A 24,884-nucleotide genomic window follows, 5' to 3' on the forward strand; every position below is an offset into this window, starting at 1 on the left:
CTTGTGGTCAGGTAACAGTCTCTTCCACCCAGTGCCAGGCTGCAGGACAAGTTGTGTCAGTTCTTCAGTCCTCAGCTCAAGTTGCGTCAGTTCTTCAGTCCTCAGCTCAAGTTGCTCCTCAAGGGACCAGGTTTAACCTTAGCTTTGACAACAATAGAGATGTAAAACCAGACCTGTGCTCCCCTCAGCCCAGTTTTCACTAAGCCTGCTCCTGTGCTCCAACAATTATTTCATGCTGTTCCAAAACTACTTTTATGACCTATAACTAAGAAGATAAGTAGCAAGAGGGTCTTTTGTGACCATCTATAGCACTGCTGAGCATCAGCCACTCTTTTTTTTTCAGCTCCACCACTTTTCCTGTTCTACTAAGCTCCAGTAAGTTCTCAACCCTGGCCCTTTGCCCATTTTCATGTCATTCACAAACCTCAAAGTCTGGCTACACAATGAAGGTGTTTTCCCCTCACATCAGCCTTGTGAATAGCTGCAGTTTTTCCTCCCGTTGGACTCTGAAGACTTCTGAAGCTGTCAAAGAAAAGATGGTGAACTCCTCAATTCATGTTATCATTTACAAGGCTTCACTGCAGAAGGAGAAGCTTCACGTTGGTGTATGAACATACACCTCAGTGCTGTGGATGTTTCTCTTCTGCAAACCAGGGTCTTCTGAGGTATGTGCAGCCTGGAGGTGGTTGCCCTCCAGATCAACCACAGTCCTTCCCAACCCACAGCCTGCCTGCTCAGCTCCTCAGATAGATGACAACTCCTCATCCAAAACACTATTTTCATTTCTTCCCCACTACAAATCTACTTTTTGTCCAGATTCTCCTCTACCAGTCAATGCTCTTTGCTGACTAATCACAGAAATACACCACAACTAATTCTGAAGCCCTTTCTGTACTCTCAGCAATCTGGGGAGTCAACCCTCAAGGGAGATAAATTTTGCTCTTCTCAAAGCTTCAGCAGAGTCAAATCTTGCTCCTCTCCTGAGAAGCCTGCTTCTGCTGCCTGAAGCTTTTTGATTGTAACCACAGGCTCCATCAGGAAGAAAAAAAAATACACCAACACCCAGCTGTGAAAGCCCTGAGGAGACCATGCTGAACAACCCCCACCCAAGTCTCACCAGCTTAAGCACATCTTTTTTTTTCTCAGCTTCAGGAATCCTACAGATCAACTCTTCAAGGACAGGCAACACAACCAGAAGAGACAGGACTTGTGAAGTGTTTCTAACTTCATTATGCATTAGTTTTATTTCAAAGTAATTCATGCATCTAGGCAAGCTGAGCTTACCCATATACTATTCCCTGTCCAACTGTTGTGGATCTCTAAAGAGTTTGGAGCACATGACAATTAACCCTGGGAACTTTGCAATTCCCTGGTCCAAACTATGGTGGCTCTACAGCTTGACCTGCTTCTACTCCAGCTTTCCTGGAAACCATGCTTGAGGCTCCAACCTCTGTCTTCCTACCTCTTGCTCAAAGGTGACCAAGCACCCAGCCAACTCCTTGCAAAGATTAAATAAGGACCCATGGACACCACCCACACCTTCACCAGAAGATAAAAACTGCAACTTCTGGCAACCTAAATCTGATGTTTGGGCTTGGTGGGTTTTTTTTTACGCTTGGTGCCACAACAGTTCTGGGAATTTTACTTCAAAATGAAACGGCAAGCAAGAAAGACTTGAAAGCAAAGCTGAGTTTTCCAATCAAATGGAATTGGCAGCCTCAGGTTGACATGAGCTCAATGAATTCATGAGGAACACATGGATGTTTTATGATCCCTTCCTTCAGCTTTAGACAAGCAAATAGCTGCTGTTACCAGAATAATCAAGTGTGACAGAAACTTTGTTTTCATTTTCAGTGCTGCTGGAGTTTGTCATAGATTCCTCAACCAGGATGTAGGGGCTGATGAAATATTCTATAAGCAGCTGACATTGGTCTCACCATCATCAACCCTTGTTCTCAGGGGGAGACTTCAACTTCCCAGATGTCTGCTGGAAATATATAACACAGCAGTAGAGAGGGAACAGTCCCAGAGGTTCCTGGAGTGTGTGGAAGACAAGTTCCTGACTCAGCTGGTGAGGGAGCCAACTAGGGCAAGTGCCCTGCTGGACCTGTTGCTTGTAAACAGAGACAGTCTTGCAGGGGATATAAAGGTTGGAGGTTGTCTTGGGCAGAGTGATCACGAAATGATAAAAGTTCTCAATTCTTGGAGAATCAAGGAGGGGAGCCAACAGAACTGCCACCTTGGACTTCCAAAGGGCAGACTTTGGGTTGCTTCAGAGCATGGTCGAGTGTCCCTCAGGAGACAGTCCTGAAAGGCAAAGGAGCCCAGGAAGGCTGGTCATACTTGCAGGAGGAACTCCTAAAGGCACAGGAGCAGGCCATCCCCAGGTCCTGAAAGATGAGCTGACAGGGAAGACCACCAGCCTGGCTAAACAGAGCTTTGGCTGGGCCTCAAGAACAAAAGGAGAGCTTATGGCCTTTGGAAAAGGGGGTTGGCAACTTATGAGGAACACCAAGATGTAGTGAAGCTGAGCAGGGGGAAAATTAGAAGGGCCAAGACTCAAGCAGAACTCAACTTGGCCACTGTGGTTAAAGACAAGAAGAAGAGGCTTTTTCAGCATATCCATAGGAAGATTAGGGAAAATGGAGGCCCTCTGATGAGTCAGGTGGGTGCCCTAGTGGTGGAAGACACAGAGAAGGTGGAGTTACTGATGCCTTCTTTGCTTCAGTCTTCATTGCTAAAGCTGTCCCTCCTGAATCCCAGACCCTGGAGGCAAGGGGAAAGGTCTGGAGAGGGGCTGAGGGGAGAACTGATCGATGCCTACAAATATCTCAACATGGGAAGTGACACTGAAATCTGAGGAGAAACTTCTTCATGGTGAGGGTGACAGAGCCCTGGGACAGGCTGCCCAGGGAGGTTGTGGAGTCTCCTTCTCTAGAGACATTCAAGACCCACTTGGATGCAGCCCTGGGGAATGTGCTCCAGGGGATCCTGCCTTAGCAGGGGAGTTGGACTGGATGATCTCTAGAGGTCCCTTCCAACTCTGACAATTCCATGATTCCATGAAAAGAAAATTAAGTGGAGCATATATTTCCAAAATGAACAAGGCAAGCAACAGGGTTGTACTGAATCCATTCTGATTAGACCTGCATGGGGGAAAATAATCAAGACATCTTTACATACCCATTATTTACCATCCATTTTTCTTCTGCCAACTAACTAGATTTACTGCTGATTACAGTTAATGAGACAACTGTTAATACAACATCAAATACAGTTCTCAGCTTTGAAGCCTGGATTCTAGTTCTTGTAGCTGTGACAATCTGGTAACTAGAAACTTACCCCACAAACTCTGCTTTCCCAAGAGAAGAAACAGAGAAATTTTTACAGGAGAGACAAAAAATAAAAAAGGACCAACATGACTGAAGGTTATTTTTAAATGGCCTCCCTTAATCCAGTTTATGATGGTTAAGTGGTCAGGAAAAAACCCAAAACAACACACTACATTAATATTTTCTTCATAGTTATAAACTTTCAGACCAGTTGCAATTTAAATTCCCTGAGCAAGTCCTTCTGGAAGCACTTTCCAGTACAGCTGGCATGTTATTTAATCTATGTGTGACTCTTCTAACAAAGACTGTGCCTCACTGGCTCTTCAGAGCTGGTATTGAAGCTTCAGTGTCCCCAAAATTAGGTTATAGTCAAACTTGTTTTTTGGGAAAAGGAACACTGCTTCATACTCCAGTAAAACACTGTGTGGGTGGAATATAGTGAAATCCTGTATTTCACAATATTTTAACTCAAAACCCAGCTGCAGTAAAATTGCAGTTTGGAACGCCAAAAAAAAACAACCCCAAAAGCTGTAACCACAACCAAGTATGACAAGTTTGAAGGTTAAAACTAAAGACAGTTGACTGTGCCAACAGTTTAGAGCTGCAGATGATTATCAAATCCCCAAACTTCACACCCTCCCACACCAACATGAAAAGTCAAGTTGGACGCATGAAAAGCAAAAGCTCAGTGAAGTTTGGTAGTTGAGATTTCTAGTTTTCACTATGCAAATTACTTTAAAGCTATTATTCCTAAACATCTGACTATTTTGATAGAACCTTTGGGTGCAAACTGGAGCATAGGAGGTTCAAGGTGAATATCCAAAAAATTTTTTTTACTGTGAGAGTGACAGAGCCCTGGGACAGGCTGCCCAGGGAGGTTGTGGAGTCTCCTTCACTGGAGACATTCAACACCCACCTGGACACGTTCCTGTGTGATGTGCTCTGGGTGACCCTGCTCTGGCAGGGGGGTTGGACTAGATGATCTTTCGAGGTCCCTTCCAACCCCTAGGATTCTATGAACCTTCCAAGGCAGATATTCGTATTTCCTTCATGCACTTCAGCCAACAGACTCTACCAGAAGCAACTGAGAGCCCCAGACTTTACTTCTCCCTGCTGATCATACAGGGAATCTGAAGTGAAACTTCTTGATTGCAGGCACTTCTTGCCTGCAATCGGTCTCAGGAGGTTAAGTGCTGATGAAGCATAAGGTCTTGAATAAGGATAAGAAAACACCACAGATCATCTCACCATGTTCTAAATTTGTGCAACAGCACCTGGAACACTCCAATGCAAATGGCTCAGTAACAGCAGAGAATTTCTGTTGCAGGGAGCTTGCCACCTGGGTAGGAAACATGCACAAAAAGGAAGGGGGAAACACACAGATGATGCTCTACTATCAATTCTCACAGTTTCAAGGTGCAAAAGTCCAAGCATTTGACATTATTCTCAAAGCCTCAGCCCTAGAACAACTTCTAAAGGAAATTGGGTTTTCCTTTGGAGGGGGAAAAGTCCTGAAATGTCAGCTCAGAGCATTCAAGGTGCTAAAAGGCAACTCAAAAATCCCTTTTAGGCTCAGGTGTTTCCATCAGCTACCTGATTTTTGATTGCTTGGCTTTGGCAGTCCTATGAGCATCAAGCTCAGCCAGGGTTAGTGACAAGAGACACTGAAACCCAGTCCAAATTTAAGGCAACAGTTACATCCAGAGTTTTTTCCAGCTTCACAATACAAAGGAGCAGCTGGCTACCCATAAAGGTATCTCCAGCCGAGTGGCTTCTGCTTGGTAAGGATTTTATTTAACAAAGCAGCCTCACTGACAAAAAATAACTCACTTTTAATTTGTACTTTGGACATCAGCACTTTGGCAGAAGAGGGATGAGAAGTCATATTCCATATGTACCACAGGCATTCCACATTTTGAGATGCTTGAGCAAGCACTGGTCAAACTTTGAAGAAGAGCAGAACAGCAGTGGGGTAAGTCAGAAAGGCACTGGATTAAGAAACAGGAGTAGGTGAAAGTTACTCAAGAACTGCCAAAGGCAACTCAATGAAATACAGGCAAGCAAATGTTTCAAGTTCAGAGAAGTCCTCTTGTTCCACTAAGCTGTGACTGCAACAGCAATGGCAGGAAAAAATATTTTAGTGCTGCTAAACAGAAGTTAAAAAAACAACAAGTGACTTCTACACAGATTGAGATGGCCTTGCACATAGACAAGCCCTACAGATAGTGTCTGCTGTGGCCTTGTAGGCTACTTGGAAGTGCACACCAAAAAAAAGGGAGCAGTCAATGTTGTTCCAATGTTCAAGGCAAAGCAAGAAAGATCCCTGCAACTGAAGGAACACACAGATCCACAGTAAGGAGGCTGCAGAATTAGGTCACCCAACTGATTCAAGTTGCAACCTGCTCCCAAATGCAATGGAGGCTTTCACTCTTATCTAACTGCTTCACAAGGTGAAAGTAAACATCTGAGCCAGCAGGATGTCATTTGATTGTGGAAGAGAAAAATGATTGCTTTAATTGGAGTAGAAGCCTTTGCCATTAAACACACACAGATCCAGAACCTCCAGCTGTTTAACAATTGTAACACCTAAACTACTCCTCCTTTCCAGCCACAACATGCAGGACACTTGTGCCACTTCTTGGGTTAGAATGATTGCTAACCTACAACAGAAAACATAGGCAGCAATTAAGAAAAAGAACCACCATCATGAGAATTAAAACTTTTATTAGTGTATTCACATATTAGGCAAATGCAACACGCATGAAGCTTATTTCTTAGGTTCACAAGTTCTACCAATACATTAGTCTACTGGTAAAACTAGCACAAACTGGTAGCTGCTTTGCCAATTATTCTTTTTTTCTCCAAGGTGTCTGGCCCACTTTTTCAAGGCTTGTTTTTTTTTAATATTTATTTATTTATTTATTTATTTTGGTATTGCTTCTATGCCCTAGTCATGATGGCATAAAAATATCCACCACTAGCATGGATTGAGTCAAGGGATTAAAAGCTGTAACACTGGCCACATGGTTTGTTCTCCAAGCTAAGTTCTCACTAGTTGTACTTACAAAGTACACTACTAGTGTAATGGATGAAACAATAGGGGGGGGAGAAAACCAGACAAAGGCAATCCTTCTACTGCCACAATAACAGAAGAATGACAGACAGCTAGATCACAAGATTGTTAGTAAGATGTATATTTTTCAAGTCAGAATAACCCTTCTATACAGTTTCCCAACCCTTCCCCAACCCAGACTTATCTGTAGAATATATTTCAGAATATTTATGTTGCTTTTTTTTTCTTTTTTTTTTATATGGTGCAGCTGTAGTGTCCAAGGGTTCACAATAACATGCACTGTCATGAAGAACCTACAAGTCCTCCTTTGCTGGTCATACCTCAGCAACCACTATCCTAGAGGTTTTGCAGAAGCAACTACTTTTAATAACAAGGCCCGTTATGACATAATGAATACATATGATCTGGTATGTCAGGAAGCTGTACAAAGCCACTCAGATCAGAAATTTAAATTCTGAAATATGTTAAGAAACTGCATCTATTTCAATCCTACACAAGAGAGTCTACTTTACCCTGGGAAAGGATTTTGGCGTTTTTTTTGCAAGGTATTGGGCTCCGAAACCTAAAACCTAAGATTTTTAGTAACATCTGTTTATTGAAAAATAAAAATACAGATGTAAGGGGTGAGCCAATAACCTTGTGTACTTAAATCCAGCATCCAATGCTACTGTAAATTCTCATTCCATGAGAAAAAACAAACACACACTGATTTCAATGATTCAAGGTACAAAAAAGTCCCAAATGACACCAGTGTCAGCAATACTGCTGGCAACAGATGCATCATCTCAGACGGGTAGGGAAAAAGAGACTCATAGTGCAATGGATACTTGGAATTTATAATATGAAATCATTTTAGGCCCCATTAAGCATATAAAGTGTCTCAAGATTTCACAGATTAATCTCATGACATTTCTTTTCCCATCCAATGGAGGGAATTTTCTTTAAGAAGGCAGCAAAAAAGTTAAGCTTTTTTCTACTAGGAAAGTCTGCTTTTTATGTTGAGGACAACTCAAAAACCTGCTTATATAAAAAAATATAAAAGAATAAAGGAGAAGAATCTTGGAATTTTATGAGGTTTGCCCTAATAAAAAAAAAACCAACAAACAACTATTTATGGGAACTAAAATGTAGAACAGCACAATACTGTGATATTTGAGATCATGATACATTACCTGTACATATACTTAGCTATTCATGTTATTGATAAACCATTAGGACACTCAATTATATACCCAATAAAAACACCATTAAGAATCTTTAGAACTGTCCCCTTCTTCTTTCTGAAGAAGGCATTTCTATACACTACATTTTCATCTAGTATCAGAGTATAGGAAACAGAATCCACAAGGTGCTTTAACTGATGAGACCTCAAGTGCTGTTTTTCTTTTCTTTTCTTTTTTCCTTTTTTTTTTGTAGAAACCTTTTTGGATAGTAAACAGTTCATGGGGACCACACACAAATACTATGACAGACGAGCTGTTATATTAAGTCTGTTGATTGGACTTGATTTTTAAGCCCAGTGGTAAAGGGAAGGAGTTGTTTTAGGACATGCTGGAGCAGCGTACTGAAGGGGAGCCCATTTGAGTCAATACTTTGTCCAACCATTGTAGAGGTCCATTCAGATGAAGCTCAATCCAGCAAGGAGTGCTTGTTACTGTCTGTCGTCTAGAAAACCAAGAAGAGGAAAAGTCAGAAAGCAGTTTTGGCTGCCATCAATTTCTCCATCTCATGATCATCCATATCTGCTAGGCCAAAATATAAAAATCTGCAACCATTAACAGAATTGTTACTAAGCTTCATTCAGTCTTTGAATTATTACAAACAAAAGCCAAACAAAGCACCCATGAACACCCCACATCTGTAAGACAACAATAATGACACTCTTTGTTACATGAAGAATATTCTGCTCTAGAGAAGAACTGCAGCATTGCTTCAGGTGTATAATAAATAAGACTTGACTTCTAAAAAGAAATTCAAAACTGAAGATTCTCCAACCAACACGATATTCACATCACAGAGTTCAAACTTCCTGCCTGTGACAGGGAGGTTGGAACTAGATGATCTTCAAGGTCCTTTCCAACCCAAATTATTCAGTGATTCAAAGAGCCTGCATGCATAACTGGGTTTGAATTTTGTAGACAACTACTGAGAAATATGGGATAGAGCCACTTGGCTCTGCACTGCCAGCATGGCCAAACAGCACAGTCCTACCCCAATTATAAGGGCTGAGTTTGTGGAGCAATCAACAAGATAAACATGTAAGGAAACTGCTAGATGTTGTGAGAAACACTACTTCAAAACACAGTGTGTGGTTGTACTGTGCTGATGCTATCTCAAAGGAACACCAAACTTTATCTCTGATTTCCTGACATCTTACACTTCTGCGTGTGCTTTGTACTGTGACATCCTCACACAAACAATTTCAGTAAAAATAGTGTTTCCCTTCTCTGCTTTCTCAACTTGCTTGCCACTTTCCACAACTGAAGCCCTACATCAAACAGAAAGTCTCAGTAAAGCTGAAGGACTGACAGCCAGAAAGGCTTCATTCCCACTCCCATATATCCTTGTTTCAGAGACCTGTTATTAAAAAAAAAAATCCTCCTTCTCATCTCCAAAGGAAGGCAATCAATATTGGATACACTCTGCCTGAGAAATCCTGGTATTTCACTCTACCTACTCCAGGCATGGGAGTTTTCCCAAACCAAACTGGCTGTTGCTCAGCCAGTTTTTCCTAGTAATTCTAACTATCCTCCAAAGTCAAAGCAAGGAGGAATTCAGATTCAAAGGCAGCAGATCAGACACAAACCCAGCCCCTTCACTTTTACTCTCAGGACTGCAACCCTTTTCTTTAAGGAAATCTGTTTATACAGAGGAAGTGAAAAGGCAGAAGGACTAAGTCAGTGAGAGGATGGATTTCAAGAACTTGTCTGTGGTTTCACATTTTCTAGAAGGAAGTGGCTGGGGTCTGAGCTCCCTCAGCACTCTAAAAAACATTGTTATCTTAGCCCCAAAAGCTCCTGCCAAAACAAAGTGATCCAATAAAAGAACAATCTAAACCACAGGAAATGTCATTCCATTTAGGCCCAAATCCTCTCCCAAAGTAGGAAGTTCATTATTCCCCTGCTGTCAACTCCCCTACAATGTGTTCCACAGCACACTTCCTCAAAAGTTTACTGTTCAACAGCCCTGGCTTTGCACTCCACTGGCAAAGTCAATAAAACAGTGACAAACAGCAGCTGCCTCCAAGCTAAAACTCAGCCTCCTCCCCATGGATTTCCAGTTTGTGTATCACTCAATTTCTTGGCTGTAATTACCTCTACTGAACTTTCTTTGGAAGATGATCCTAGACCTGGACGGTTCCTGTGCTAATGTGAACACTTGGCTGCTGAGCTGAACTTTTGCCTTAATCCAAACCAACATGTATGAAGCAAAAAGCTACTTTGTCTGCCCAAACTTATAGAATCTATCACCTTGCCATGTCTGCATGTTTATGCACAGATGCCTAAAATGAAGTAATCACAGAATCATCAAGGTTGGAAAGGACCTCTGAGATCACCCAGTCCAGCCATCAGCACAAAAAAACCAAACCCAAACAAACACAAAAACCACCCACACTCCACCAAAAAAGACCCAGAGCCCCCCCTCCCAACCTCAGCCACCAGAACATGCCCTGAACCTGGTGCAACTTCAGGTCATTTGCTCTGGTCCTGTCATTATTCACTTGGGAGAAGAGGCCAACACCCACCTCCCTACAACCTCCTTTCAGGTAGTCGTAGAGGGCAATGAGGTCTCCTTTCAGCTTCCTCTTCTCCAAACTAAACAACCCCAGTTCCCTCAGCTGCTCCTCTTATGACTTACTTGTCCTCTAGACCCTTCACCAACTTGGTGGCTTCTCTTCAGCTTTGCCAAAACCTGTGATACGAGAAACCTTTTGGACATAACAACAAAGCACAGGAGTTTGAAGAATGATGGATTTTACAGCTTCCTGGTCTATTCTGACAATTCAGACTACATTGACACTCAAGGTTGTGTTTGCAGGAGCAACCTCTCCTTGCTTTAATCACAACTTGCAAGTTTTGTGCATCAATAATTTCTTAGCACCATCTGTCAGTAATCAGTTTCTGGGCTGTTGCCACTGGAGCTTTTTCAACCCTCTGATTTCTGAAGGGTTTACAGACTACTAACATCCAACAATTTCCATCCTAAGAAAAAGCTTTACCAAAAGCCTCCCCCCACTGTTTTAACCCAGCATTTAACAACTCCATTCACTTCAAGTTGTCTCCATGTCATCTGACTGATTAAGCTTTTCTGCTATTCTGATTTGAATGTTGCATTTAATTATGCCTTAAGTGTATACATCTTTGGAGCCAAATCCAACAGTTCTTTAAACTTGAGCCAGATCCTTTCTTGTGTTCCTCTTGCTAACAAAGAGGTCCCAATTTATTCCATTACTCAAATTTCTTCATTTCATCTAATTAGGATTTTACAAAATTGGCTTCACTTAGCCAAGCAGCTTCCCCCCCTGTGCTGATGCTGGTATTGACATGGATGTGTTTCAAGAGCAGACAAAAGAATCAGAACCTCAGGATTCACAGGGGAATCCACATGGAATTCCTCAGCTTCAGAAGTAATATGGATTTTCAAGAAAACATTAGGCATATCAATAGGGTATTGGTATGTCAGGCTTCATTCTTTCACTGCACAATTTCTAGAGGCTTAAGGGGTTTGTTTAAAACCACATCTCCAGCTCTCCAAACTGACATTTTTAACAGCATTCAGTTAAAAGTAATTTTTTTTTCTTCTCAAATTCCCATATATATTAAAAACAGGCATTGTCCCTAACTATAGCTCTTGGTTTGTGCTAGCAGAGAATACAATTTTAATCTATTCAAAGGCAAATAAATTTATTTTTTTTTTCCCCCCACTCAAAAAACTGGTTTTGGCAGTTTTACTACACAAATACAGTCATCTTACTCCAGAGAAGTTTTTTCCACTACAAGTTCCAAAATATTTGTCAACCCTTAAATGTGTGTCCTCCAGCTGGTTAATCCTGCAGAATGCACTCCAGGTGATTCCAGTTCTTTCCATCAGGTAAGTGTCAAATGCATCCTGCACCACAACCTAACACACTCAAGCTCCATACAAAACAGGACAGAGACCAAAATGACTGTACATCTGCTGTAACAAACAGCAAATAATCTCATAGCACAAACTGTGAAACTTCTCGATGTTGTCAGTGATTTCACCACAATACACAAGGAAGCAGGACTGAGGAAGGAAATGGAATTTGACAACATTCCTTGCTCAAGAGCTGACTTCAATGCAACACTAAAATCAGTTTACTAGTTTCTATGACTTAGGAGCTCCACAGCTGAGGGGGAGAAAAAGGAAAATATGGGTTCACCTTGCAGGGAGATTATCTATAGTAGCAGTAAGAAGCGTGTACATGTGGCTTTCAAATCAAGAAATCATGTAGGAGTGCAAAAAGAACAATTATTAACTCTCAATTGAAAAGGAAAGGCTTTTTTCTTACCTGTATTCAGCTCCCCATCCTTTAACAAAACTCATTCTTATAGTACACATTCTAGTAAGCTGATAAACTGCTTCAAAACCCTGATTCACAGATTGAGCCAGAAGAGCAGCAAATTCTTGGTTATTAAAGATTTTTAGATTGCATCCTGTCAAGAAAAAGAAACAACAGATCAAAATGATACATCGATACAAACGAACAATCAACCACCACTTGTTTTCACTACACGGGAGCCCAGAGCTCTGAAGAAACCACCACAAGGGAAGCAAATGTACCCCATTAATACATCCAGGGGGATGTATTAATGGAGGGGACCTTTCTGGGGGGCTACTAACCTGGTGGAATTTTGCACACCGTTGCAGGATGCCAGCCGTATCTTTGATTACAGTTGGGGCTCTGAACAAAAATGGCGCTATCGCTGAGGCACTCGGCAAAAACTTCTCCCCCGATGTAATAGAGACGGACTCCCCTTCCTGGAGCAAGAGTTAAAGGACCTCTAGTTAGGAGATGACCCAAGTATTTTGGTCTCAGAGAAGGCCCAAGGTTTTTCTTCCTAACAGCAATCAGTTCTCTAGAGGATCACACTGCTGGAGCAGAACACAATGAACTGGCATTTTTCTCCCACCAAGACACAATGTTTGAAGTAGAAGCAGAATCATTTTTTGGGGCAAGTGAGAAAGAACTTTCTAGTCATGTATGAGATTGTAACCAAACCCGAGTTAGGAAGCAGTGCTCACTACCAAAAATCTTATCCACTTCAAGAAATATCAAAATTGAAATAAAAATCATAGAATCATAGACTGGTTTGGGCTGGAAGGGACCTGAAAGGCCATCTAGATCCAACCCCCCTGCATGAGCAGGGACACCTCCCACCAGCCCAGGTTGCTCCAAGCCCCATCCAACCTGCCCTTCAACACTGCCAGGGATGGGGCAGCCACAGCTTCTCTGGGTAGTGTCTCACCATTCTCACAGGAAAGAATTTCTTCCTAATGTCCAACCTAAATCTTCCTTCTTCCAGTCTGAAACCATTAACCCTCATCCCATCACTCCCTGCCCTTGTCCCAAGCCCCTCCCCAGCTTTCCTGGAGCCCCTTCAGGCACTGGAAGGTGCTCTAAGGTCTCCCTGGAGCCTTCTCTTCTCCAGGCTGAACACCTCCAACTCACTCAACCTGTAAAATATTAAGATCCAGGAGAAGCCAAATTTGTGCTAATATCAGGTGTCATATGTGAAGTGACAGAGGCCACAATGGCAAGAAAGGGATGTCTCTGTTTATATGCACCCAATTTTTCACAACCACCTGCACACCCCTCTGTGCTACTTTGACAAAAAAGCCAGGCCTTCATTTAACCCTATTAACAAGAAATACCCACTAGAAATCCTATTGCTCACTTTTAAATGGTGATCTTGTTCTCTACCTGAGAATAAAACTCTCTATGCATTATTTGTAGCACAAAAGAGACAATGTAGAATTGATCTCCCAGAGAAAATTGTTTACAATTAACATGTCCTTTTTAGAGGTCATAGATCCTCTCCCCTTTCTCTTTCAAACTATTTTGCAAATGAAATGTGAGCTGCTCTATCAAACATTCAGAGCTCCTGACATGTTTGCTTCCCTCATTATTGACCACTTTGATCAGTTAGCACAAGCACAGCCTGGTTTTCTGCACATCTACAAGTTTATGAGACAAGCATTTGGATTTGGCTTAGAGGAAGTCAGAAGGTCCTACACTAAAAGAGGTTGAACTTTTTTACTAGAAGTAAAAACAAAAACATCTCCTGGATGTTGCTAAATGAAAGAGGAAAAAAAAAAAAAAAAGTAGTTTAATTAAGAAATTCAAGCCAAGACGCTGCATTGTGGAAAACAATATTGTTTACTAACTATTACAGTGAACATCTTGATCATGTTGAAGCAGTATGTTAACTCAATGGCAGCTTTTCCCATTTCAGGAAAGAATTCAAGGATTCAAGAATTCAGGGATTCCCATGTCCATTCTGCAGTTTATAAATGAGAATAAACTAAGCAACATGCTCATATTTTGTAATGAAAGGTTAAATGTCAATGATAAGCAACTCTGAACAGAAATGCTGCACAAGGTCCAATGAGCTTGAAGCCAAAAATCTTCCCCTTTGGGATGCCTTGGTGGATTGACTTTTTCCAGAAGGAGGGACAGCAATTTGAGCAACAGAAATTCCATATAACTGAGTGGCTTCCCATCCTGCCTGGATCATTCCAGATAATTTCATGGTTAAACTGAAGTGAAAAAAGGTCAGAGATTTTTACCTATGTGTCTTCTTGTCATTTCCACTGTAGCATTTCTGTTGACATTGGAAAGCAGACCTAGACAAAATCGTTCTGAATTTGATGGATCTGTAAAACCATCTACAGTCAGGGAAGGTTGTGATGCATGGAAGGTTTCTCCCACTCTTTGATTCAATTCATAATATGCTATTGAACACCAAAACGCAGGCTCCGAGTAAGTAACTGGTTGCAAATCTAAAAAAGAAATAAAACCATTTTTAAAAACTCCAAGTTTAGCACAGAATTTGAGGCTGAAATCTCTGCCCTATTTACCTCTTCCAGCAACAGAAGTGGTGGTCTCCTCAAACAACTTCAATTCTATTTTGCTTTGCTGCCATTTTTACCTACCCCGTAAACAGAATGGAATTCAATATTCCACATAAAGGAAGGAGGAGGGGAAAGAGGGGTGATCTAATCTAACCACAGCTCATGTAGTTCAGTACTTGCATTTTGCTTGACAAAATGATTAAGCTAATGTTCCTGTGGGTGCCAGACACTGGGACATTACTCTTGCCTTTCTGTAACTCACAAACATTTTGGCAACGTTAAGATTAAACTATCAAGCTCTGAACCACACAAAGGAGAAAAATATTAATATGAAAATGCTGTTCCACACCATATCTGATGCTGTTTCTTTATCTAAAGGCAGCTCTAAGCTCCTTTTTACGCTCCCCTGCTAAAGCTCAGTATCTTCCCTGTGCATCTTCAGCTTTTCCTGCCCTGCTTCCCCTTTTCACCAACCCTAATTACTTACTCAGTGTTCTGAGCAGCATTTTCCTGTCACATCTTGTCACCATTCCTTTAATAAACCCAAGGGAATCTGATCTTCCTGAGGCATTTACACAGACACACAGCAGTGGCACCTGATCAAAGCAGGTGGGAGCAGCCATTGTGTTGTGGCCACAGGTGAAACAGCACATGAGAAGAGCAGTAGGACACACATCCAAGGGAGACACCAAGTCTGAGCACTGAGAGGATAATGTCCTTTCAACTGCTCATTTTATAAATGCTTTTCCTGCACATACAATAATATTCTTCTCTTTGCTAGAAGCTCAACAGCTACAAAAATAGAGTGGTTATTAACAAGTTATTAACCCAGCCCCACTATGCTTATCATCAGGAAGCCAACCCAACAGCCTCCTCCAAATACACCTCTTGCTCTTTTAAAGTACATGTTCATTTTTAATGCAATGATATATATATATTTAAAGAAGAGTCATCACACAGACAGAAACAATTAGAAAGATTTCCAGCTTACCCAGGCTATGATTGACTGGGGAAAGAGGACTAGAAACCTCAAAAATCCTACAACCAGTTTGCCAGCAAGTCACATGCTTATTCTGAATGAAGATGACATTTTCCAGACTCTCGGAACTCATCAACTCAATATCTTTTGTGTTGTAATGGGCAGAGCTCTCACTTTGTGCACAGAACTTTATTTAGGGAGAAGGTAGTGACCTCTTCCCAAATCCAGGGAAAAAAAGCTAAGAAAAAGTGGACAAGACAATCAAGACATTAGCCCTCTCTCTCTCTCAAAGGATAGGGTTTATCTCTAGAAAAGAATCACAGAATGTCAAGGTTGAAAGGGACCTCTGAAGATCATAGAGTCCGACCCCCCTGCCAGAGCAGAACCAAAAAACTAGGGCTGATCACTCAGAAAGGCATCCAGAGAAAGTCTCCAGAGAAGGAAACTCCAAAACAAGCTGGATTTTCTCATTTGAGGCAATTATTCTTTCCTGGAATGAGGAAGGAAAAAAAACCTCAACAAACCATGAGCTCTCCAACACAGTTTGTGCACTAGTAGACAAAATAAAGTGAAGCTGTGCTCAGAAACGTTCCTACAATGACTTTTTAATTCAGGCCTTTTTAATTAAGGTACCTATTGTCACCTAGTGGGAAAATATTGCAGTTCTTAAGAGAAACTAGTGCAGTTGATCCCAATGAACTGAAAAAGGTTGCTATCATGAGCTCACCAAACACAGGCTCCAGTCTGCCAGCACACAGCAGGAGGTCCTTACCCAGCACATTAACTGTGTTTTGTCCAAGTATAAGGCCAACCAGATTATCTACCAGCCCTTTCACACAAAGACAAAATGCTTCATGTTTCTACTACTCTTTCAGTAGAGCCTATCATATAATAATTCATCTGAAACATGGCACAAGGGATAAAACATGACAGTTTCTCAAAGCACAGCATTTCTGTAGCTTGTTTAAGCCCAACAGGCATTTTCCTCCAATGAACTTTTTACTAGGAGGTAAAGTTGGGGGTAAGTTGAAATAAAATCTATTTTAAGGCTTTCTGATGAAGACCTGTTTGCCTTTGTTATGAAACAAATGAAATCAGATGGTACAGAAAATTTTAAAAAGAATCATTTTCTTCACAAAACACTGGAAGTGATATTTTAAACCAAAACTACCAGGTTGAAGAGAAGGCTACTGCCATCATCATTCAAGACTGGATTCAGCCACTCATGCACAGGGATCACAACTAGCAATCCCAGGTCTTTAAAGTAATGGAAATGTTACCTGTATCCATGCTTTGGTTCAACTGCTGGTCACTTGTTTCTCCATCTTCACTGATATATCCTGGAGGTGGTGTTTCTGTCAAAAAAAACCAACCCAACACCTATTGGTTCAGTGACTGAGCATTTGGGGGTTTTGTCCTTAAGTTTTCACAAGTAACACCTGAAAATTGAATTAATGTCATTTTGCTGTCCCTTTTGCCTTCCAGTAGGACTTCAAACCCATTTACCTGCCTTATTGTCTGTTGAAAATCCATCCTCTCTTGCATGCCAGTCAACTGCTCAAATATGTTTGATAATTAACAGATTAATCCTTGTTTGTTCCATTTAATACAAGATACTTTTACTACAATGAGTAATAATTTTGCAACTGTGATCAACAGCTTTCACATTTAGCAGAATTACAAATGAAAAAACCCATCTGGTGACTTCTATCAAAAAAAAAGTGAGCTGCCTTTATGTAGTATAACCATCAGATTAGCCACCCTCCCACACCTTAACAAAGTTGCAAGATTTAAAGGTTATTTTTCAGTTCCATTTTTCAATGCCCAACAGTTGATTTCACTAATTAATGATAACCATATTATCTAACTAGTTATGCTGCACAAGCTCTATTATTATTACTACCACCTCAAAATTCTGTTTCATCTATTCTTTGAACTAGCTTCATTTAAAAATGGAGTTTCACCAACCAAAGTAAACTCAGTAACAAGTTTGAAGCATTCTGATATTAAAAACTGTGTTTAATTCCACAGGAGTATCTTCAAAACCCAGGATGGTTGTTCCTTTTCTCCATTCACAATGTATTTTGTGATTCAGATAACAAGTTAACCAACTGCCTTTCAGGAAATAATTTTCTTTCACAGAATCACATCATCCTAGGGGTTGGAAGGGACCTCAAAAGATCATCTAGTCCAACCCCCCTGCGAGAGCTGGCAAATGTCTTTTCCTCTACATTAAAGGCAAAATCTGGATTTCTTTAGTGGAAGTGTTTGAAGCTAAATATCTCTAGAACCACCTTTGAATTCTCTGAGACATCTGAGAGATTAAACACATTTAATTACATGATTACCAAACAGCAGAAATTTAGAAATAAAGCCTTTTACTAAAGAATTAAAATCAAATTCTATTAAATATAATGCTTGAGGTTTACAGCACTAAAGATCAGAAGGAAGTCAACAAGAGGAAACTAGATGAAGTCAGTTGATTAAATAAAAATGAACTGAAAGAATTAGATCTTTGGTTCATTCTCTAAAACTAGTGTGCTAAATATAGAGGTGACAAAACTCAAATGAGAATTTAAAATGAAGATTAAGGGAAATCTTTGCTAGCAAGAACTATGCTGACAAAAAAGATATTTGTTTTGAACGTTTTTACAGAATTCATGATGACAAAGTGGACTCCACCCATCTCCAAACGATTCATTATAGTTAAGCCCACAGCCATGTTAAAAGGTCAATGGTCATTTCCAATCCAACCCACACCTCCTGTTTCCAGTTGCTAATCTTGGCTCTTTGGCACAGATTATTTTCCATATCTAGTCCCTGTCTGAACAGAGAAGATTTCCTCCACCTAATACTATTAATACTGTTTTAAGATCAGAGGTTGAGCACCAACACAGCTGGAAACAAATGCCCAAGAGGATGCATTAAAAATCCTTAGCAGAGCTTGAATGTTGCTAGAGGTTTGGACAATGCAGCTCAGCACATCCATAACTGGAAGAGGAACATCCAGTCCCAAAGGAGGCCACCTGGAATCCTGGGGTCAGTTCTGGGCCCCTGAGGACAAGAAGGACATGGAGGGGCTGGAGCATGTCCAGAGAAGGGCAAGGGAGCTGGGGAAGGGGCTGGAGCACAAGTGTGAGGAGGAGCAGCTGAGGGAGCTGGGGGTGTCCAGCCTGGAGCAAAGGAGGCTGAGGGGAGACCTGCTGGCTCTGCAACTGCCTGAGAGGAGGTTGGAGCCAGGGGGGTCGGGCTCTGCTCCCCAGGAACAAGGGATGGGACAAGAGGAAATGGGCTCCAGTGGTGCCAGGGGAGGTTGAGATTGGATATTAAGAGAAACTTCTTCACTGAAAGGGTAATTAAACACTGGAATGGGCTGCCCAGGGAGGTGGTTGAATCACCATCCCTGGAGGGGTTTAAGAGATGTGTAGATGTGGTGCTGAGGAACATGGTTTAAGCACCAGACACAGTAGAGTTGAGCTAATGGTTGGTAGAGTTAGGATATGGTTGAACACAATCATCCTAAAGGTCTTTTCCAACCACAAGGATTCTATGAAGTCCATCCTGTACCTTCATAGTCACCATCTTCCCACCTGGAGGTGAACCCAACCCCTCTGCAGACCAAGTAATGAGGCAGTTTTGCAGCGCAAAACTAGCACAGCTGTTAGCCTGAACAAAATGGTTCTCTCAAGAGACAAGAGACTTCTCAGAGCCTGGCTAAGCAGTCAAGATTAACTTAACGAGGTCAAACAAAGTAAGATGCCATGATATGAATACAACAGGAGGGAATCAGTGACAATGGGAAGGAGGCCAGGTGTGGTTAGATGCATAAACATCTAGGAATCATGTGAATACCCACAGTCACCCTGAACAATCGTCCTTGCAAATAACTACCTAGAGCTGCTTCAGCTCATTTCCACAGCACTGGATTTCCAAATGGTGGCTTTCCAGTCATTCATTTGCAAATGTTTCCAAAAGCCCTCAGATGGAGTCAAAAAAGTATACATAAGAAAGGACCACCAACTTCTAGCACCTTCAATTGTTCTTTGAAGATAGGCTGTTCCTTGCTGGTAACAAACATGGCACAAATTAAACAGATGAAATTAAATTGACATTTTATTGGTGCCATTTCAATTCTTAGATACATTTAAAGAACATCCCATTTAACACATATAGATACAATTTGTGAATTGAACATATCTGAGTTTCAAAGAAGTCTTCTTATTCTTCATGACAGTCAAGATCTGGGCTTCCCAGTTCATGAAGGACAAGGAACTACTGAAGAGAGTCCAGCTCAGGCCCACAAAGATGATGAGGGGACTGAAGCATCTACCCCATTGAGGAAAGGCTGAGAGAGCTGGGGCTGTTCAGCCTGGAGAAGAAGAGACTGAGGGGGATCTCAAATACTTATAAGTATCTAAAGGGGGTGTCAGGAGGGTGGGACCAGTTTCTTTTCTGCAGTGTCCAGTGACAGGACAAGGGGCAATGGGCACAAGCTGGAGCACAGGAGGTTCAAGTTAAACAGAAGGAAAAACTTCTTTATTGTGAGGGTAACAGAGCCCTGGGACAGGCTGCCCAGAGAGGTTGTGGAGTCTCCTTCTCTGGAGACATTCCAAACCCATCTGGACACATTCCTGTGGGATCTGCTGTAGGGGTTGGAGTAGATGATCTCCAGAGGTCTCTTCCAACTCCAGTGACTGAATCTATGAATATGTGAATCTGAGTTTTCAGCTTGTTTGCAACATAACTGCATTGCAGATTTATGAGAAAACTTCAGCTTTGATTGGTTTTTACACTCCAGGCAACTTTCTGAAGAGATAGGAAACAGGAAGTTGGGGCAGGAAACAAAGGTCACTGATTTTATGTTTCAATAAGGCTACAGGTTTTCAGGTGCACCTTAGTGGATTACTCTTGGTATTTGTTTTGAGGTGGAGAAGAGGCAAAGAGGGGGAGGAGGAATTCTTTAAGGGCTCAGCATTGTTAGGTTGTTCATTCCTACTGAAGACAAAACTGAGTGCACACAACCAGCAAATACACAAAACAGACCTTGATCAATTGTGAGTTACAGATCAAAACACTTTAAGTCACTGTTTTGCAACTTAGTTTTCTGCACATAACACACACAGTGAGATTGAGTTGCAGTTTACTACTCCCTTTCCAGTACACAGCATTTGACCACCCTTATAGGTTTGTAAACCAGGCTTAAAGCATAAGGTAAAGGTCTACTTGGTAATCCTTAGCATTCTGAATCCTGAAGAAGCTCCTGAAACCAAAGAAGCTATTGTGAAACCACAGCAATATGACCTCCCACAGGTTTGTGTTCTGCAAACAACAGTGTTATTTCCACTGGAATTAAAACACTAAATCAAGCAGATTTAATTTCTAGGTGGGTCTTTCAATTACTTAGGAGGGTGAAATGGTCATCTTTGTTCCACTAGCACAATGTTGAATGTACTGTTGACAGAAGGAGCTGAGAAAATACCTGGGATGTAGTTGCTCTGTGGCTCAATTCCAGCTGGAAAATTAGTGTTTTCAGGAATGGAATGGGTATAGTCATCGAGAGGAGGGAGCTCCGTTAGGATCTCGGTGTGCCGGGGCACTAGTACAGGAGGCAAGACTGGAAAAGCAAAATTCAAAGCATTATTAAGACCCCCAAAATACATATTTCTGTGAGCTCATAGGAAAAAAAACCCATAATCTAAAAATTCTAACAATCAATTCACATTTAATTCTAACATCTGACCATTTTTTCGCATATTTTGAAATGTTCTGAAGCTCAATACTGCTAATGCTGCAATCGTCTTCTGAGGTACTGGAAGAAATGGATTCCTCAGGTGCCTCTTTAGTAGGACTATTCCACATCAGCAGAGTCACCTCTCTTTCCTTTTCAATCCAGATCATACTTAGCCAGCCAGAAACTGCTGGAGATACTCAAAGCATTTATCAGGGATATTCAACACATTTGTAAAGATTATTCAGTCACTTCACTATTAAAAACTTTCAGGGCATGGTATTCTGAAAAGCTTGATCTCTAACAATCTTGGGCTTTTTGGCAGAAGAAAGTATCACCTTTTTCTATAGAAACCCAGACTGGTTTGGGTTGGAAGGGAGCTTCAAGATCATCTATTTCCAACCTCCCTGCATGGGCAGGGACACCTCCCACCAGCCCAGGTTGCTCCAAGCCCCATCCAACCTGCCCTTCAACACTGCCAGGGATGGGGCAGCCACAGCTTCTCTGGGCAACCTGGGCCAGGGTCTCACCTCCCTCACAGCAAAGAATTTCCTCCTAATGCCTAAACCTATGAACAACTCAGCTGCTCCAGCAAGTCAGAAGTCATCTTACCTGGTGTCTCCACTCTCTGGTAGTGATAAGGGTTTACACATACTTCGTCCTTTTTAAGATTAAAAGCATATTCACAGTTTTCAATTGCTTTGAGTTCATGGTGACTGTGAAGGTCTGGCCAGCGCCACAACCGGCAGTAGATGACATGTGGGAGCCCTTTGCGGTGAGAGACCTGCAGGCGGCCATCGAGGGATCTACAGGGGGGAAAGATGTGGAGAGGGATTTACAGACTGCACTCCCCAACCACTCCAGCAACACTCTACACACATGGGATGAGCACTTCATTTCAGAACTCAGGTGGATTGACACTGCTAGTGACATTAGGAAGCTTCAAATGCGATCAAAATGGACTCAAAGCAGTGTCTTCTTTTTGAGCTGCTCAAATTCTTGCTCAAATTTAGAGTTTGTTAGAAGCCACTTGACCTCCAACCAAGTCTTTAGGATAATTGCTGAATCTACTTATTTTTGTTTAAATGAAGAGAGTTGTTAAACAAATTAAATGAAATCACACATTTAACAGTCCATTTTGCTTCTAAACCTCAAGGCTTTGCTGTGGCATGGATGCTTTACGGCTTTAAGCAGAAGAATTCCCACAAGATTGCAAATAAAGCCTAAGCAGTCAAGCTGGCCAAGTGATCCACATGACAGTGTAAATGCAAAAGGCATAAATCCAGATCTTGTAGGGGCTGTATAGTTTGTCTTCTTGACTTCATCTTGCCTTGCTACCAGCTGAAAATGGTTTGCTACTTTTAAGACAGACTGTATATGCTTACACAAATGCAGATGTTTATGACTGTTATGGGATGGGAGACAAACATCAATACACAAATTAAGGAATGTGACATGAAAAAAAAAGACCCTGTTTCAAATTTCCCCACCATGAGCTATTGGAGAATTTACAAGCGATTCTTTAGTAGCTCATACCTGAGCCAATTAGCAAGATTTAATTGAAAGCTTGTGGCATACAAAACAGTTTAAACACTTTGTAAGATTAGGACTAAAGAATTAAGTTCCCCAACTTTGTTAATAAAAATACCAAATCCCATTGGAGCTTGCATTTAACAAGTCTTCCCATTCGTTCAATAGCAGGAATATTCCAGAATTAGTTTCATTGGTCAAAACATCAGCTGAGAACACTTAAGACTTCTACACAGGCAAGCAAATATTTTTAAATGCTGTACCATGAGAGGCCTAGGAAGCATTTAGTCTATTTTACAGCTCAAGCATCCCATTACAGACCCTCCAAAGCCAATCCCTCCCACAAGATTTCTGTGATGAGAGGGCAGAATATTCACCTGGTTTGTTCAGAGAAGCTGTAAAGGCCTGTTGTATCCCACTGATCTATCGTGTTTGATGTACTCAGTCCCCAAATTTCAGAGCAAGTGCTGTGCATAAATTGAAAACAAAAACAAAAAATTGATATGAAATATGGAACATGGTTATTCAAAACACCATGATGTCAAACATGGAAAAATGTACAGAGTATTTCCTTTCACATAGAAGATAGAGCATTGTTAAGACTCCCATTTCAACTGACATCTCATGCTATATTTTCTATATGAAAGAGGATATCAAAATGGAACACGTGATTCAAGGTAAATGATCATGTTTTTAAAAGGTGAACAAGTTATCTGGTTTCAAGTACTTAATACAGTTGTAATGTTCCTTAAAACAGGCAAAACTTCCTCAGCCTAGCTCTTCAGGAAATTGAATTTTCAAGGGTAGGTGATGGGTTGGGGTTCTTTGTTTTTGTTTGTTCTTAAGCAGAAGTTTCCCTAGGACTTCAAACAAAGGCCATGTGTGACTGAAACTGAACATAACAATCTAACTTTCAGGTACTACCACTTCAGCATGAATGTCATTCTCCATGCAAATCATAATTTGCTGCTTTTCCCAAAACAGGAAAAATCAGAGTCTGAAGAAAAGCATGTGGCAGTTGATACTTCTCAGTTTTCTGTATTCCCCTTGATTTAAAGACTAAGCTTTTCCACTGGATACAAAACACAATATTTAACACAGTTCCACAATACATTTTAAGTCTCAACTATAGAGCAACAAAACGAAGTGCTAAATCAAGAAAGAAGAAAGGCAACAATTTCTTTACCCAACTGGTTCAGTGATAAGAACACAACAGTACAGAAAAAGGAGCCTACTTTGATAGGCACGAACTAAAAGCAGAAGCAGATGTAAGTAAAGCAAGAAAACACCATGGGCTTGTAAATGAGCAGCATATTTTCAGAACCATAAATCAAGCTCAGCTCTATCACAGACTTGCCCTGTGACAGTTTATTTTACATAAGTAACACAACTAGTTTTCACACCTCAGAAATGAAGAGAATTTGGTTGACAAGTGAATTACAATGCTACTCCCTAATTACAAAGCCTGAAATTTGACTTGGTGCTACACTACCTTTCAAGTTAATAGCCTCTGAAAAGTTGAAAAAGACAGAAAAGAATCCATGTTTACCTCCAAGATTTAAATACAGGCTTTGCCATTTAAATTGAAGCTACTAAGATGAGCTGATACTCTCACAGGTTTGGACTGAGTGTTCAAGGGAAGAAAGGTGAAGCATGTATTTTTTCTCTCACCCCTACACAGAGAAAATTCATCAGCGCTACAAAACAAAGAAGCAGAGAGCACAGCACTGTACTTAAAAATCACTTTCAGGGCTGACATCCACCTAAAATCCATGGTGACCTTAATAAAACAGAAGTGTGGGCTCCTGATGAAGGGAATGAATGGTTCTTGTCCCCTTCTTGCCTCATTTCTAGCAGCATCCCAGGGAGGATGAAGAGTCCCTGCAACTGAGCAGCAACCCAAATCAATGAGCTGGTTATCTGACCACAGAACACACAAAGGCAAAAATTCATGTTTTGAGAGTTACTTCTCAGTCAGATTGGTTCTTGTGTTCAATGTGGAGCTACACAAGCATTACTAAGTAGGAGTGAAAGCGTAATTTTCAGCAGCAGGCCAATTTTTTTCAAAAACAAAAATATTAAATGGCCTTTGACATTTTAGTTATTACGGACTGTCACCATTTGACTCGGGTCCGACAACAACGC

The 24,884-nt window shown here is 41.2% G+C and overlaps 1 protein-coding gene across 1 annotated transcript; it reads right to left on the bottom strand.

Annotated features, from left to right (window-relative positions):
* Window positions 1-7,403: 7,403 nt before the first annotated feature.
* LOC104395034 (mothers against decapentaplegic homolog 2-like) lies at window positions 7,404-23,214 on the bottom strand. Its single transcript, XM_010004701.1, has 10 exons — window positions 23,117-23,214; window positions 21,822-22,015; window positions 20,961-21,095; window positions 16,762-16,836; window positions 16,238-16,248; window positions 15,494-15,530; window positions 14,218-14,430; window positions 12,271-12,408; window positions 11,939-12,083; window positions 7,404-8,070 (listed from the first exon to the last, which is right to left on the bottom strand). Exons 1-10 carry the CDS (start codon window positions 23,212-23,214, stop codon window positions 7,947-7,949), a joined length of 1,170 nt encoding a protein of 389 aa, XP_010003003.1. The 3' UTR covers window positions 7,404-7,946.
* Window positions 23,215-24,884: the final 1,670 nt, after the last annotated feature.

This window comes from Chaetura pelagica, unplaced genomic scaffold, assembly GCF_000747805.2.
Source record: "Chaetura pelagica isolate M959 unplaced genomic scaffold, ChaPel_1.0 scaffold749, whole genome shotgun sequence".
NCBI classification, from domain to species: Eukaryota; Metazoa; Chordata; class Aves; order Apodiformes; family Apodidae; genus Chaetura; species Chaetura pelagica.